Here is a 15,042-nt window from a genome sequence, read left to right on the forward strand (position 1 = left end):
CCTTGTGGGAGACCTGAATGGAGTTCTGAGTCCCTGGCTTCTGCCTGGCCCAGCCCTGATCATTGCAGCCATTTGGCATGTAAACCAGAGATGGAAGATCGAGCTCTCTCTCTCTCTCTCCCTGCGGTTCCCTAACTCTGCTTTCAAATAAATAAATCTTTAAAAAATAATAAATCCATTTTTTTCTGTAAAGTAAAATTTTACTAGTCATATTGGAAGGGGAGAAAGGTTAGCATACAACTAAGAGGTAGTTTATGAATAAAATATATATTAGAAAAATAAAATTTTATTTTATTTATGCTATTCTTGGATCAGAAAATTTACATAAACCTGTATTAACATGACTTTATCTTGACTCATTCATTCAATAAATATTATTGAGAATTTAGAAGACACTGTATTTGACGGTAGAGATATAAAAATACATGGAAATATAGCATAAACATAAGACACAGTGTAAGTAGAAGGCTGTGATAGGTATTATAAATTATTTAAAAAGCAGTTATGATGAGGTTTACCTGTTTTTTAAAAGATAGAAATTACTGAAACAGAATTATGGAGCAAACTTAAAGTGTAGATGCTCATATTTTAGATTATTTTCCTTGTTTTTTAGTTTGATATGCTTAATAAGAACACATTTGTTTCTCCTGCCTTTTTTTTTTTTTAAAGATTTATTTATTTGAAAGAGTTACAGAGAGAGAGGAGAGGCAGGGAGAGAGAGAAAGAGGTCTTCCATCCGCTGGTTCACTCCCCAATTGGCCGCAACGGCCAGAGCTGCACTGATCTGAAGGCAGGAGCCAGGAGCTTCCTCCAGGTCTCCCACGTGGGTGCAGGGGCCCAAGGAATTGGGACATCTTCTTCTGCTTTCCCCAGGCCACAGCAGAGAGCTGGATCAGAAGTGGAGCAGCCGGGTCTCAAACCAGCGCCCATATTGGAGGCCAGCGCTTCAGGCCAGGGCGTTAACCCACTGCGCCACAGTGCTGGCCCTATCTCATGCCCTTTTATCACCTAAATGTAACTACATTTCTAGCCTTATTTTAAAACTTGCACTATGTTATTTCTATATATTTGTGTACAAAACTGAGGGCTTAGTCCACATATAGTTCATAAATTGTGTTTCACAGAAGTTCAGCCAGGGTGGGGTGACAGAGACCAGGTTTACCCTCCTGCCTGAAACAACTACAAGACTGGACCAAACTGTGAAAGATCAGTTATCGGGTGCTGGACCTAAGCCACAGAGGACAGTGGCCCTGAGAGGACGGGCCCTAGAGGCAGGATCCAGGCCACAGGGCGGTGAGGAGGAACCTCAGTGGAGCAGATGGATTTGCTCTGTTAAGGACCTGAGTGGCTGAGGAGGCCAACGTGGCTGGAGTTTGCTGGGCAGAGTTCCGGAGAGGGAAGCGCTACCCTGGGAGAGGATTCCAGAAATGGCCCCTCTCAACCTCCAGCTGAATACTGGTCAACACCTGTGCACAAGAAAACTACCTGAGACCCAAGAAAAGCTACCCTAAAGGCCAGAGGGGACAATGCATCGAGGCTGCAGGACCAGGAAGCCAGCCTAGGTGGAACACCTCGGATTCATCCTGAATTAGAAGGGCATCGCCTGGGTAGAGGGGCAGAACCAGCTCGACACTAAAGGTTCCATCGGTCTCCCCTAAAGAGCAAGCTTCCGAAGGATCCAGCTCCTTCCAGGGAACTTAAATGCTTTCCTCCTCTCTCCAGAAAGCTCAAGAATCCAGAAATATCCAGCACCCAACAAGGAAAAATACACGGTGTCCAGCAGCCACTTGCGGCTTGCAGGGAAGCAGGAAAATACAGGTCATGATGAAGAGGAAAGGACACCAGCAGAAGCGGACCTGAGACTTTACACGAACGACAGAATCCACAGCCGAGGACGGAACCATTGTCGTTTACCTGTATTCCTTATGCTTCCAAGGCAGAGGGGAACAAAATGATCACAGCCACCAGGGGCTTAGGAAAGGTCAGGAATCAGACCGAGACCGAATGCCCATTGCTGAAAAATGGCCTGTCTGAGACGGGTAGTACGCTGAAGAGGATTAGCAACGCAGACACCGTGGAAGGAAATATTACTGAAGCTTAATGCACAACATACACATGTTTCCATAGGAAACACAGGGAGACAGAAGTCAGGGAAAGAAGGAAGCCCAGCACTGGTGAGCTGCAGACAACGTAAAGCAGATTAACACACGGGCAGCCGGACTCCACAACGGAGAGCAGGGGGCGGGAGGGGCAGAAGAAGGTTTAAGAACTAGTGAAAGTTTTCTAAACTTGATTGTAATTATAAGCCTACAGATCCAAGAAGTGCAGCAACCCTTAAACACAGAAACCAGAAGAAAGTACCTCAAGGCACATCATAACCAGATTATTTAAATACTAGTGGCAAAGAGAAACCCTTAAAAGCAGCCAGAGGGAAAAAGCCCATTATGTACAGAATATCAAATATAAGAATGGCAAAGGTTTTTGTTAGAAACGATGCAAGCCTGAAGACACTGGGACAGAAACCTTAAAGTAGTTGAGAAAAAAGTTGTCAACTTAGAATTCTATATCCAGCAAAAAATATCTTCCAAAAGGGAAGGTAAGGAAAGTTATCGTGATACCCAAGTCCCATATCAAAGTGCCAGTTCAAGTCCCAGCCAATCCAGCTTCCTGCTAATGCATCCTGGGAGGCAGAGGATGATGGCTCAAGAGGTTGGGGCCCTGCCACCACATGGGGAACCTGGGTGAAGTTCTGGGTTCCTGGCTTCAACCTGGCCTACCCCTGGCTGTTGTGGGCATTTGAGGAGTGACACAGCAGGTGGAAGATATTTGTCTCTCTCTCTTGCTCCAACCCTGCCTTTCAAGTAGATGAAAATAAATTTTTTTTTTTAAAAAAAAGATTTATCTAGGGCCTGGCGCCATGGTGAAGTGGGTAAAGCTGCCAGCTGTAGCTACTCCACTTCCAATACAGCTCCCTGCTAATTATCTGGGAAAGCAGTGGAGGATGGCCCAAGCGCTTGGGCCCCTGCACCCACATGGGAGACCTGGAAGAAGCTCCTGGCTCCTGGTTTCAGATCAGCCCAGTTCTGCCCATTGCAGCCATTGGGGAGTGAGCCAGCTGATGGAAGATCTCTCTCTCTCTCTCTCTCTTTCTCTCTCTCTCTCTCTCTCTCTCTCTCTGATTCTCTCTCTCTAACTCTGCCTTTCAAATAAAAGATTTGTCCATTTATTTGAAAGGCAGAGTTACAGTGAGAGAAGGAGATAGAGAGAAAAGGTACCCAAATGGCTGCAATGACTGGGCTGGCCCAGTGGGTGCAGGGCCCAAGTACTTAGGCCATCCTCCGCTGCTTCCCCGGGCACATTAGCAGGGAGCTGGATTGGAAGTGGAGCAGCCAGGACTCAAACTGGCACCAAAATGGGATGCTGGCACCAAGGTGGTGGCTTTACTCGCTACACCACCCGCTATGCCATGGCACCAGCCCCCTTTTTTTCTTACTTTTAAAGTTTCTTTAAAGATAATTGACATTTTAAAGCAACTGCTTTAACAATATGTTATAGAGTTTCTAATAGATATAATAGTAAAATGTTCAACAACAATGGCACAAAGATTGGTGGGATGGGAAATGGGAGTATACCATTGTAAGTTTCTAATGGTACATGTAAACTGGCACATGTTACCCAAAAGTAGCCTGTGTTAAGTTAAAGATGTAAACCATAAACCCTAAAGCAACTACTATTAAAAAGAGTTATAATAAACAAACAAATGAGAACTCAAAATTCAGTCCAAAAGAAGGCAGGAAAAGAACAGGTCACAGAACAAGTAGAAAGATGGTAGATTTAAACACACTTGCATGAGCTTTCACATTGAAGGTAGAAGATATAAACACTCTGATTAAAGGTATAGATTATCAGATTGGATAAAACTTTTATTTATTTTTTAAAGTTATCTTTTAAAAAATTATTTATTTGAAAGGCAGAGTTACAGAGAGGCAGTGGCAGAGAGAGAGAGAGAGAGGCTTCTATCTGCTGGTTCACTTCCCAAATGGCTGCAACAGCCAGAGCTGAGCTAATTTGAAGCCAGGAGCCAGGAGCTTCTTCCAGGTCTCCCACACGGGAGCAGGGGTCCATGTGCTTGGGCCATCTTCTGCTGTTTTCCCAGGCTATAGGAAAGAGCTGGATCAGAGCAGCAGGACTCGAACTGGCACCCGTATGGGATGCCGGCACTGCAGGTAGCAGCTTTTACCCACTACATCACAGCACCAGCCCCTGGATAAAACTTAAAAAGATCAACTTGTGCTGCCCACAGGAAACTCGCTTTAAAGACACAGCTAAGTTAAAAGCCAAAGGCTGGGAAAAAAATATAGCATGCTAACAGTTTGATAGAAGAGTGGCCAGATGAGTATTACTATCAGATAAGGTAAATTTCTTATAAAGACTATTACCAGGAATAAAGAAGGACCTTTCAGGGCTGGCACTGTGGCTTAGTGGGTAAAACCACCGCCTGCAGTGCTGGCATCCCATATGGGCGCTTGTTCAAGTCCTGGCTGCTCCACTTCCGATCCAGTTCTCTGCTCTGGCCTGGGAAAGCAGTAGAAGATGGCCCAAGTCCTTGGGCCCCTGCACCCACGTGGGAAACCCAGAAGAAGCTCCTGGTTCCTGGCTTTGGATTGGCTCAGCTCCGGCCATTGTAGCCATTTGGGGATAAACCAGCAGATGGAAGACCCCCCCCCCCCCCCGCCTCTGCCTTTGCCTCTCTGTAGCTCTACCTTTCAAATAAGTAAATAAATTCTTTTTTAAAAAGAAAATAATAGAAAAAGAAGGACATTTCATGGTGAGGGAGGCATCAATTCATGAAGAGGACATGACAGTCTGCACTGTTTATGCTCCCAGTGACAGGACAGCAAAATACAGAAGCGGAAGCCGCAAGGATGCACAGAGACGTCCATCGTCACAGCTGGATGTCTCAACACCTTTTCAAAGCAGCAGGTGCACTTGCTCAGAGAGGACATCGACTGCACCACAAACAATCACCAGTCTGTGGGAAAGCGTTCACAGCACACTAGGCATGTTCTCTGAGCACAGGGAAATGAAGTTAGAAAAGATACCAGTGAGGTATCTTGGAAATCCCCAAATATTTGGAAACTGAAGAACTCACCTTCGAAGAACCCTTAGGTCAAAGAAGAAATCAAAAAGAACATCAGAAAGTATTTTGAATGGAATGAAAATAAAACCACAACACATCACAATGTGAGGGGTGCCACTAAGGAAATACTCAGCGGGGGAAGGTGTCGAATAAAGGACCTCGGGCTCCAGTTTGAGAGACTAGAAAAGGAAGAGCAGACACGCAACAGAAAGCAACTAAAGATCGAAGCAGAAACCACTGAGATAGAAAAACAGAGAAGAACGGAGACCATGACCATCCTGGAAACCAGAAGCTGCCTCTGTGAGAGCAAGGACGTGCCCAGGATTTCAAAACCCAAGCAGAGCACATGCAGTTATGCCCCTGAAGCTTCCGTTTTTAGTAGATAAGAAAACTAGATCAGAAGCCCTGAAAAAGACCTACTGTTTGTGTCTTTGGCTGTTTGTTCATGGCTGCCTGATCCTCCTTAGAATATGAACAATTCCATACAGCCACTTGAAGTGGACTGTGTCTCTTTACACAGCTATTTATACGTGTGTGTGTGTGTGATCACACACCTCTCATCAAGGGGACACAGCTAGTGGTAAGAGCATCTTGCTTTCCGGGTTCATCAAAGCACTATTCCCTGCTAGGCTTCTCCTTCCTAAACTGAAATGTGAGGAGTCGTCCATTTATGTAATCATTCAGTGGTAACCGTGAAATGCTGCAGTGTGCCCGAGACTGTGGGACATGCCGCAGGAAGCAGCTGTTAACCAAACAAGAGCCCTGCGCTCTGAGCGTGGAGTCTAATGTGAGATCTAGATAAGTAAATAGTCACTGACGATACACTGGGGCAGAGCTGCTGTCGAGGACGGAGCAGGTTCCAAGGAGTCTGCAGGCCGGATAATCAACTGGGACTTGAAATATTCCTCAAGCCAGCAGCTAAAAAGAAATGCTTCTAATGGAATAACCACAGTTCCTGAATTGTTGTTGAATGCTTATGATTCAACATAAACGATACCATGTTAGGTATAGAGCAATATGCAAGATATTGATCAATTCTGAAAGGCTTCCTTGATTCTTGATGTACTTAGTTTTTACTCCTTATTCTGTTCACCGTGTAAAATATGATGTGTGAAGAGTTTTGTATGCTGTATGGAGACTCTGTTTACATTTCCATGTCAGTGAGAGCATAAATAAGACAAGGAATACTATTTTTACTGATTCTCATTATTACTATTCAGGTCTCTTTGTGAATATTCTTGAAAAGGAAGATGAGATATAGATACACTCAGGTGGGCTTTCCAGGGCCAGGATTTTTTAAGGATTTCTTCATTACACTGGGGCATAAGGAATGGCAGGCTTGAGCCAAGAATCCAGATTCTCGGGCCAAGTTTGAGGGAACCGAGGCTCAGAAAAGTTAGGCAAGGCCAGGGAAGTGGGAAGATTCTAAAGATTACAGGAGGAAACTGCCCATGACTCCAAACAGACACATGAGAAAATGCTCGGGATCACTAGTCAACAGGGAAATGCAAATCAAAACCACAATGAGGTTTCACCTCACCCCAGTTAGAATGGCTAAGATATGGAATTAACCCAGATACTGATGACTGCATAAAGAAATGTTGGCATATATGCACTGTGGAATACTACTTGGCCATAAAAAGAATGAAACTCTGTCTTTTGCAACAAAATGGATGCAACTGGAAACCATTATACTTAGTGAAATAGGCCAGTCCCAAAAAGACAGATACCATATGTTTTCCCTGATCTGTGGTAACTAATAGAGTACCTAAAAGGTAATATATAGGAGTGAAATTGACACTTTGAGATTCCATGATTGCTTACAGCCTTTGTCTTTACTGTTGAAGAACAGGGCGTTTTTTCTTCTTACTATTTGTTCAGCTCTTTACTAGTGTAGGGTTAATCTTATGAGTATAAAGTAAACTGAAAGTAAGTCATTGTCAAAATTAAGAGAGGGACTAGGAGAAGGAGGAAGAAGGGTGGGAGTAGGGGCTGGGGAGCGAGTAGGGTGGGAGGTATCACTATGTTCCTAAATCTGTATACATGAAATAATTTGTATACCTTAAATAAAATTTAAAAAGAAAAGGAGAGTGTCCATGACTCACTCAGAAGGCGAGATTTTAAAAATTAGGCATTTCCTTTGCCCCACTGACTTCACATTTGGAGATGTGTTTTCAGGAAATTATTGTATACATTCCCATTTCAGCTACAAGATTGCTCACCGAGCTTGGTTACACCGAAATGACAGCAACAACCATGCTGCCTCCCAACAGCAGCCTGGCTGAATTACGTCAGAGGCACGCAGTGGAATTCTAAGCAGATTTTTGAATTATACAGAGGTGCTTCTCAGACTGTATTTGCATCGCAATCACCGGAAGGGCTTGTAGAACAGAATGCTGGACCTGGACTGCAGGATTTTTTGACTTGGCTGATCTGAGGGTCCAAGAATTTGCACGTGTAACAAGTTGTGTAGGGATGCTATAGGTCCGGGGGGGCTACATCCTGAGAACCGCTGATGGACAGGTCTATTTACTGCCTTATGAGAACACTCACATATTTTATATGTGTGTATATGCACAGAAGTTTTTGTGGGAAGACTTAGCAAGTCATATCTCTGGCTGATCGTTGGGCTGTGTCATACTGTGGGTACTTACTGTCTTCTACATTTTGAATTTTTCTGGAATGAGTAGAACAGTATGCATCAAAATGTAACCAACTTTGTTAATTCAAACAACTCAGATCATGAATTCCTGACCAACAGCACCGGTAGGCTGGAAATATCAAAGCTGCTCCATCCTAATCCAAAAATTCTTGCTCCCTGGCATTCTGAAGATGCCTTGTTGGCACGGGACGTTCAGAAGTAATCAGACACAGAAGAACAGCAATGGGTCCGTCGACACATCCTGTGCCTAATGGGGACAACAGCCAGAAAAGGCAGCTGAGAGACAGGGCCTTCCCACAGTGTCTTCCTGAATTTCAGCAGTGCACCCAGGCTTCTTCTGGGGAAGTCTGCAGAGAAGCTGGGTGGGACCCAGAGGGCCACCTGCCAGCAGTTCACAGCATCTGGACTGGCGTGCTCTTTGTTTCCTGATGCAGGGGAGAGCCATTTCCCAGGGTATCAGATGAAGGCGTCTCCTTTCTGGAAAAAAGATTTCATGGTTTCAATTCCCGTCCACTTTTGTGTCTGTGGGCGCTCCGCTGTCTCCTTTCCAGCATGCGGCCTCAGGGCTCACGATGTCCCCTTCTCTGCTGATAGCCGTGTGCCAACTGTGGTGTCACGCACACCCTGCACAGAGCTGCCATTCAGCTCCCACCGCCTGGGTTCAGGAAGCCAGAGAGCTTCTAAGTTCCTCCAGACCTTGACACATCTTCCGCTAGCTTTGCATGGGCTGGGCAGCTCTCGGCGGGGAGGGGAGAGGGAATGCGGGCAGATGTCAAGGGCAAATACGTGACAGGAACCGAGAGAGCAAACAGATGCCACCGCTGTTCAGGAAAAGGAAGGGAGTGCAGACAGCGCGCCCCAGAAACCCTTCCTTGGGAGACTTATTTGCTTAGCCCTGGCTTCTCCTTTTCGGGGTCCTTGTGTAACTGTGGTTGATCAAATAGGAGGTCCCCACATCATTTCTGTTATTTGGAACATATCAAATGTTCATAGGGTGTTTCACAGAAGTGCTGGTGCGGGAATGTGATACTGAGAACGGGTTCCATAGGAAACCCACAGTGGCTTCTTCTATATTTTGAATTTTTCTGCCGTGCGTATAGTAATAAGCACTGTCATTTGAATTTGATGTTTCAGGAGATGAAATCCTATTCTGATGTAAGCTGTTCAAATAATGATAGCACTGCCACACCGACTCCCAAATGCTGGCCACGTTCTTTGTGGGAAAACTTCATCTCTTAATATGCTCCGGGTGGATAAATGGAGCTAAAGAGACAACTTTTTCCAAGTTTTGCAAGTTCAAAACCAGCTAGAAATACAAGCAAATAGTTCTTCAATCATTTGTTCTGATGACCTCTTACCTTCTGGTATCAGAGGACACCCAGTATATGCATCTGTTAGGATCCTCTACAAAGCAGTTGTTTGAAATCCTCACCCATTCCATCAATGCCGAGAGCAGCATTGCAATTCATTCATTCATGTGCCCAAGACTGACTGGGGCACAGCAGCGACTGCCCTCCTGAGGCTTACATTCTAGCCTGGGACGGCAGTGAATCAACAAACAGCTACACGTGCGTGTCGGCAGGTAGTCAGAAAATCCAGGCCATTATAAGGAACTTGCGTTCTGTGGTGAGGGAACTGGGAGTTCTTTGTGTAGGGATGGCTTTACGCGAGGGAGTGATGTGATCCAACTTCTGTTTACAGAGGATCATCCGGGCCTCTGGGTGGAGAGCAGGCTATACAGGGCCAAGTGTCCCTAGAATCACTCCTCCTCCTCCTTTGAATATATCTCACTGAGGACATTTCCGTCCCCATAGACCTGCAGGAGGGATTCTACACATCTGATTCTTGCCTTTTCATACTTCTGGTGTAAAGTCAGTTTCTTTTCCTTTTTTTGAAATTTATGTATTTGAAAGACAGAGTTACAGAGACAGAGAAGGAGAGAGAGAGAAAGAGCTCTTCTGTCCACTGGTTCACTCCCAAGATGGCTGCAGTGGCTGGAGTTGGGCCAGACTGAAAGCCAGAAACCAAGAGGCTCCATCCAGGTCTCCCATGTGGGTGGCAGGGGCCTAAGCACCTGGGTCATCTTCTGCTGCTTTCCCAGGCACATTAGCTGGGAGCTGGATGGGAAGTGGAGCAGCTGGGACTCAAACCAGTGCCCATATGGGATAATGGTGTCGCAGGCGGCAGTTTAACCCTTGGCGCCACAACACCAGCCCTGGAAAATGGATTTCTAAAATGAAGTTTTTATATCCAAAGTATTCCTTAAAGATGTCCTGTTGTTTTATTCTGAAAAGTTACTTTTAGACTTCTAAATGGGAGTTTTTCCAAAGCCTATTATTAATAATTACTTTTTTTAGGGTTCTCAGTCTGCTTTTTTTTTTTTTTTTTTTGACAGGCAGAGTGGATAGTGAGAGAGAGAGAGACAGAGAGAAAGGTCTTCCTTTTTGCCGTTGGTTCACCCTCCAATGGCCGCTGCAGCCGCCGCATCTCGCTGATCCGAAGCCAGGAGCCAGGTGCTTCTCCTGATCTCCCATGCGGGTGCAGGGCCCAAGCACTTGGGCCATCCTCCACTGCCTTCCTGGGCCATAGCAGAGAGCTGGCCTGGAAGAGGGGCAACCGGGATAGAATCCGGCGCCCCAACTGGGACTAGAACCCGGTGTGCCGGCGCCGCAAAGTGGAGGATTAGCCTGTTAAGCCACGGCGCCGGCCTGCTTTTTTTTTTTTTTTTTTTTTTTAAGATTTATTTATTTGAAAGGCAGAGTGACAGCAAGAGAGGAGAAAGGAGAGAGAAGGGGAGGGAGGGACAGCGACAGAGAGAGAGAGAGAGAGAGAGATCTTTCCTCCACTGAATTACTCCCCAAATGACCACAACAGCTAGGTCTGGGCCAGGCCGAAGCCAGAAGTAGGAATTCTATCTAGGTCTCCTATGTAGGTGCAGGGGCCCAGGGGCTTGGGCCATCATTTGGCTCTAGTGGTTGGGGACCTGCCACCCACTTGTTAGTGACTGGATACTTACTACCTGAGCATCACCTGCTGCTACCCAGGGTGCCCATTAGCATGAAGCAGAGCTGGGACTCTGTGATAGGGGATGCAGGCATCCTGAGTGGGGTCCCATCCCCTACACCAAAAGCCCACCCTTATTTTTCTTTTTAATTAACACGTAGTAATTGTGCCCATTTCTGGGGCCCAGTGTGGCATTTCAATACATGTGTACAATGTGTAAGGATCAGGTCAGGTTAATTGGTATATCTGTCACCTTAGACATTTCTCACTTCTTTGTGCCAGGGCCTCTTTAATTACCCCCATATAATGCGGGGACTCACACACATGCCAGAGGCCTCCGGGTAGTCAAAGTCCATGGCTTCTGCGCCTCCCTCCCTCTGCTCTCCTCCTCACAGTTAATCCTAAGTTGCCTTTAGAATCTATCCGATCACCAACACTAAAAGTCTTGCAGTTGACCAAAAGCCCTGTTGATCTCCCTCGATCTGCCACTGTCCTCAAAACACTTGGTTTCAAATGACTTTTAACTAATTTCAGAAACCAAATCCACCCTCAAGGGAGGCACGCTCGCATCTCCTACCAGTACAGATATTCCAAAAATGGGCCACGAGCTTGGAAGGTAGTTCCAGAAAAGAACCAAAAAATATCTATAGCAATAGTGGCCACAATTAGTACCTGCTTTGTCTTTTGAAAGATCAAACCTCATCTAGAAATATAAGTTCTCGGATCCTAACTTGTGCAGTTGGGTCCTCGCTGGTCTTCCTGTGTCTGTTATTGACCTTCATAGCCGGTTCTCTTCGCAGAAACAGATCATCCAATGAGAAAGTGTAGCTCAGGTCCTAGCCCTTCTGTGCCTACGACCTGGCAGTGGCTTCCAGCGCAGTTAGAATAACCCACCATGCCTTGTAAAGGGCTCTGTCCACGTCGGTCTCGCACCTGCTCCTTGTCCTCCACGCCAGCCGCCGTGCCCTTCTCCGCTGCTCTGCAATCATACTGACCTTGAACAAGCCTGGCTCGGCTCGGCTCCAGCGCCTGCCTACTTGCTGTTCCTTCTGGCCAGAACGCTCTTCCACCAAGATCGGCGCATGGCTGCCTTCATCTCAAGAGCCAGGTCTCTGCCGGGTACTCCAGGTGTCGCTCAGTTTGCAAACAGGCGGTGCATCTGTTCTTTGAATAACAGGGCAGCTCTGGCCCATGGGTGATCAAGGTCCACCATCCCCGCCTTATCTTATCACTCCCAGATAACGAAAGGCATAAATCAAACCGAGACTGCCTGCACTGCGCAAACAAGTTAGGGTCTGCGCACAGCCCTATCCACACTCTGTGTTTTCTTTCTCTTTACAGGTTATTTTCAGAGCGCTGTCACCGCCCTACGATGCCGAGAACCCTTACAGCGCCAAGGTTCAGGAGCAGCTGAAGATCACCAACCTCCGTGTGCAGCTGCTCAAGCGACAGTCTTGTCCCTGTCACAGGAATGACCTGAACACAAAGCCGCAGCATTTCACACACTACGCCATCTACGATTTCATTGTCAAGGGCAGCTGCTTCTGCAACGGCCATGCTGATCAGTGTGTACCTGTTGACGGCTTCAGACCTGTCAAGGCCCCGGGAGCATTCCACGTGGTGGGTAAAACCAGTCCTTCTTGAAGAAAAACAGATCGCTGTTATCCTTGGGGCATTGCTAATCTAAGTTCCCAGGGGGTTGGTCTATGTGGTGCTTCTGTCTTCCTCTGCTACCCCATTCCTCCATGCCCATCCTATAAAGGACGTATTAACTTGGTTCTTAAACTTTGATATTAGAATTCTACTCAGGCAGGATAATGAGATTCCTTGGAAAACACCCATGCCAGTTTCTGGTACCTTGAACTTGAGATATGAAGCGTAAGGTGAGCGGTAGCAGAATCACGTTAGTGGCATTATCACACAGAAGGCAGCTTCGATGGTCAATGGGGACCATTGTTGAGCGTTTGAAGGGGGGATAAGAAGAGCCTCAACTTAATGCCCCATATCTTGGCTGTCCGGCCGGGAGGATGAAAAGTGACTCTCCTCTATGAAGAGCGGCCTGACCTGCTGTTCACCCTCAGGCAGGGCCAGCCTCGCTCTCCCCCCTGCTCACACATCTCCTCTGTGTGCCTGTCACAACTTTTGCTTGTCCACAGCCCCTGGGGACTGTGAACTCCCTGAGAGCAGGGACCCTGCGGGTCTCTGTACCCTCAGGACTGAGTACGTTAACCAGAGCCAGGGCAGGTACTCAGTAGGTACTACTAGACTGAATGCTAGCAGCATAGCGCAAGGGGAAGATGACAAATGAAAACCATCGTTTGTCCTCACCTCTCCATCTTCCTAAAAAAGACAGTGGCTCAGGCAGCGAGCCCGTTGTTGGGCTGTATCCCGAGATGCTGTTGGCATTAAGCAAAGAGAAGGCAAGAAGAACACTCGCATCTTTAGTTTTATAGTTTGCTCTGATATTTCTGGGAAATAATTTGAAAGGCCTCAGAATATCTTTACTGTGTTCCTAAAGGGTAGACTTGTACATTCTTCCTTCTTTTTTCCCTGGTGCCATCCAAGGGTAGGGCCATCAGGAACCCTGGAGCAGTGAGCCAGCAAGGCAGCGTGTGCCAGCTGAACTGAGCTGCTGGGGTGTGGAGCAGCACTGGGGTAACTGGAATGGTGAGGACCATGACCAGAGAGTAATGAAAGCAGTTAAGAGCACTGTTACCTCCAGAAGTGAGTCTGGGGCTCCCAACGTTGAAGAAAACACAGTATTCATTCAACAAATCCCTACTCATTCCCAGACTTTGAAATAATATTGATACAAATAATGGGGAGGAAAATTGGTGTGTCTCTGTTAAGTGGGTTCAAGGTGATTGGATCCAAATAGGAAATAACCCAGATATTGTGGATACGTCAACCTACTAGACTTTAAGCTAGAAAGTTCATAGAGTGCTGATAAGTTTCTGCCGTTGTATTTTAGTGAGTTGGTGAAGAGAAAACACATAGGTCTCCTGCTTCCTCAGATGTTCTATGATCCACACCTTCCAGGACCCCTTGGGAGTAGAGTCCTCAGCAAAAGGGCGCTTACAAGCCCAGAGGCCCCTGTAACATGGCACAAAGTAGGTCCTCAATGAATATTTGTAGGGTGAATGAACTTGAGACAACCCAAACATCTCTGGTCAACCAAACTAAATTATCAGTGTTCTCAAGAGCCTTATGACACATTCATGAACATGCATTTATATATGATCATATTTTTATAAGTAAGTTCTCTAAATGTAAACTTCCAAAGAGCACCACTTGATAAGGCCGAAGGAAAAAATACTAGATGTTTCCCTTTGCTAAGTTCAACAAGGGGGTAATTACTCAAGGTTAACAGTTTTGCAGAAACATTAAAATTTAGGGGTGCTGCAGCCAGCATTGTGGCTTAGCTGGTTAAGCTACCACCTGCAACACTGGCATCTTTACATATGGGCACTGGTTCAAGTCCTGGCTGCTGCACTTTCAATCCAGCTCCCTGCTAATGGCCTGGGAAAGCAGAGAATGGCCCAATTACTTGGGTCCCTGCACTCACGTGGGAGACCTGGAAGAAGTTCCCGGCTCCTGGCTTCAGCCTGGCCCAGCCCTGGCCATTGGAGCCAACTGGAGAGTGAACCAACAGATGGAAGATCTTTCTCTCTGTCTCTCTCTCTGTAACTCTGCCTTTCAAATAAATAAATAAATCTTTAAAATGTAAATACATGTATATATATGGATATATAAGAGTGCTTCAAAAAATTCATGAAAAAATAGAATTTAAAAGGTAAGAAATTTTCTGGTGTAAAAATATTTGGAAATGCAAGCATTTTTTTCGTAATATACATTTTCTTTGAATACCCTTTGTACAACTGTTTGATACGTTATTGTGCCAGCAAGAAAATTAACAAACTACAAAGAGCATCAGGATAATCAAGAGAAGGGGATCGTGCAAGGGGCCTTCAAAAAGTTCATGGAAAGGTGTAGTATGAAAAACTACACAGGAAGTTTACAATTTTTTTTAGTGCCAAGATGAACTTGTCTTTTCTTTTTTAAATTTTTTTTTTTTTTTTTGTATTTGAAAGGCAGGGTTACAGAGAGAGACGGAGAGACAGATCTTCCATCTGCTGGTTCACTCCTCAGATTGCTGCAAAGGCCATAGCTGGGCCTATCTGAAGCCAGGAGCATCTTCCAGGTCTCCCATGTGGGTGCAGGGGCCCGAGCACTTGGG

At 46.0% G+C, this 15,042-nt stretch overlaps 1 protein-coding gene across 3 annotated transcripts in view; it reads left to right on the forward strand.

The window, feature by feature from the left end:
• Positions 1-15,042, forward strand: part of NTN4 (netrin 4) — a 132,194-nt gene that overhangs the window by 44,922 nt on the left and 72,230 nt on the right. For all 3 annotated transcript variants that reach the window (XM_062203101.1, XM_062203099.1, XM_062203100.1), the window contains exon 3: positions 12,147-12,425. In XM_062203101.1, the coding sequence (XP_062059085.1) occupies positions 12,147-12,425 (279 nt within the window). The remainder of the gene's footprint in view (positions 1-12,146; positions 12,426-15,042) is intronic.

This window comes from Lepus europaeus, chromosome 10 (assembly GCF_033115175.1).
Source record: "Lepus europaeus isolate LE1 chromosome 10, mLepTim1.pri, whole genome shotgun sequence".
Taxonomy (NCBI): domain Eukaryota; kingdom Metazoa; phylum Chordata; class Mammalia; order Lagomorpha; family Leporidae; genus Lepus; species Lepus europaeus.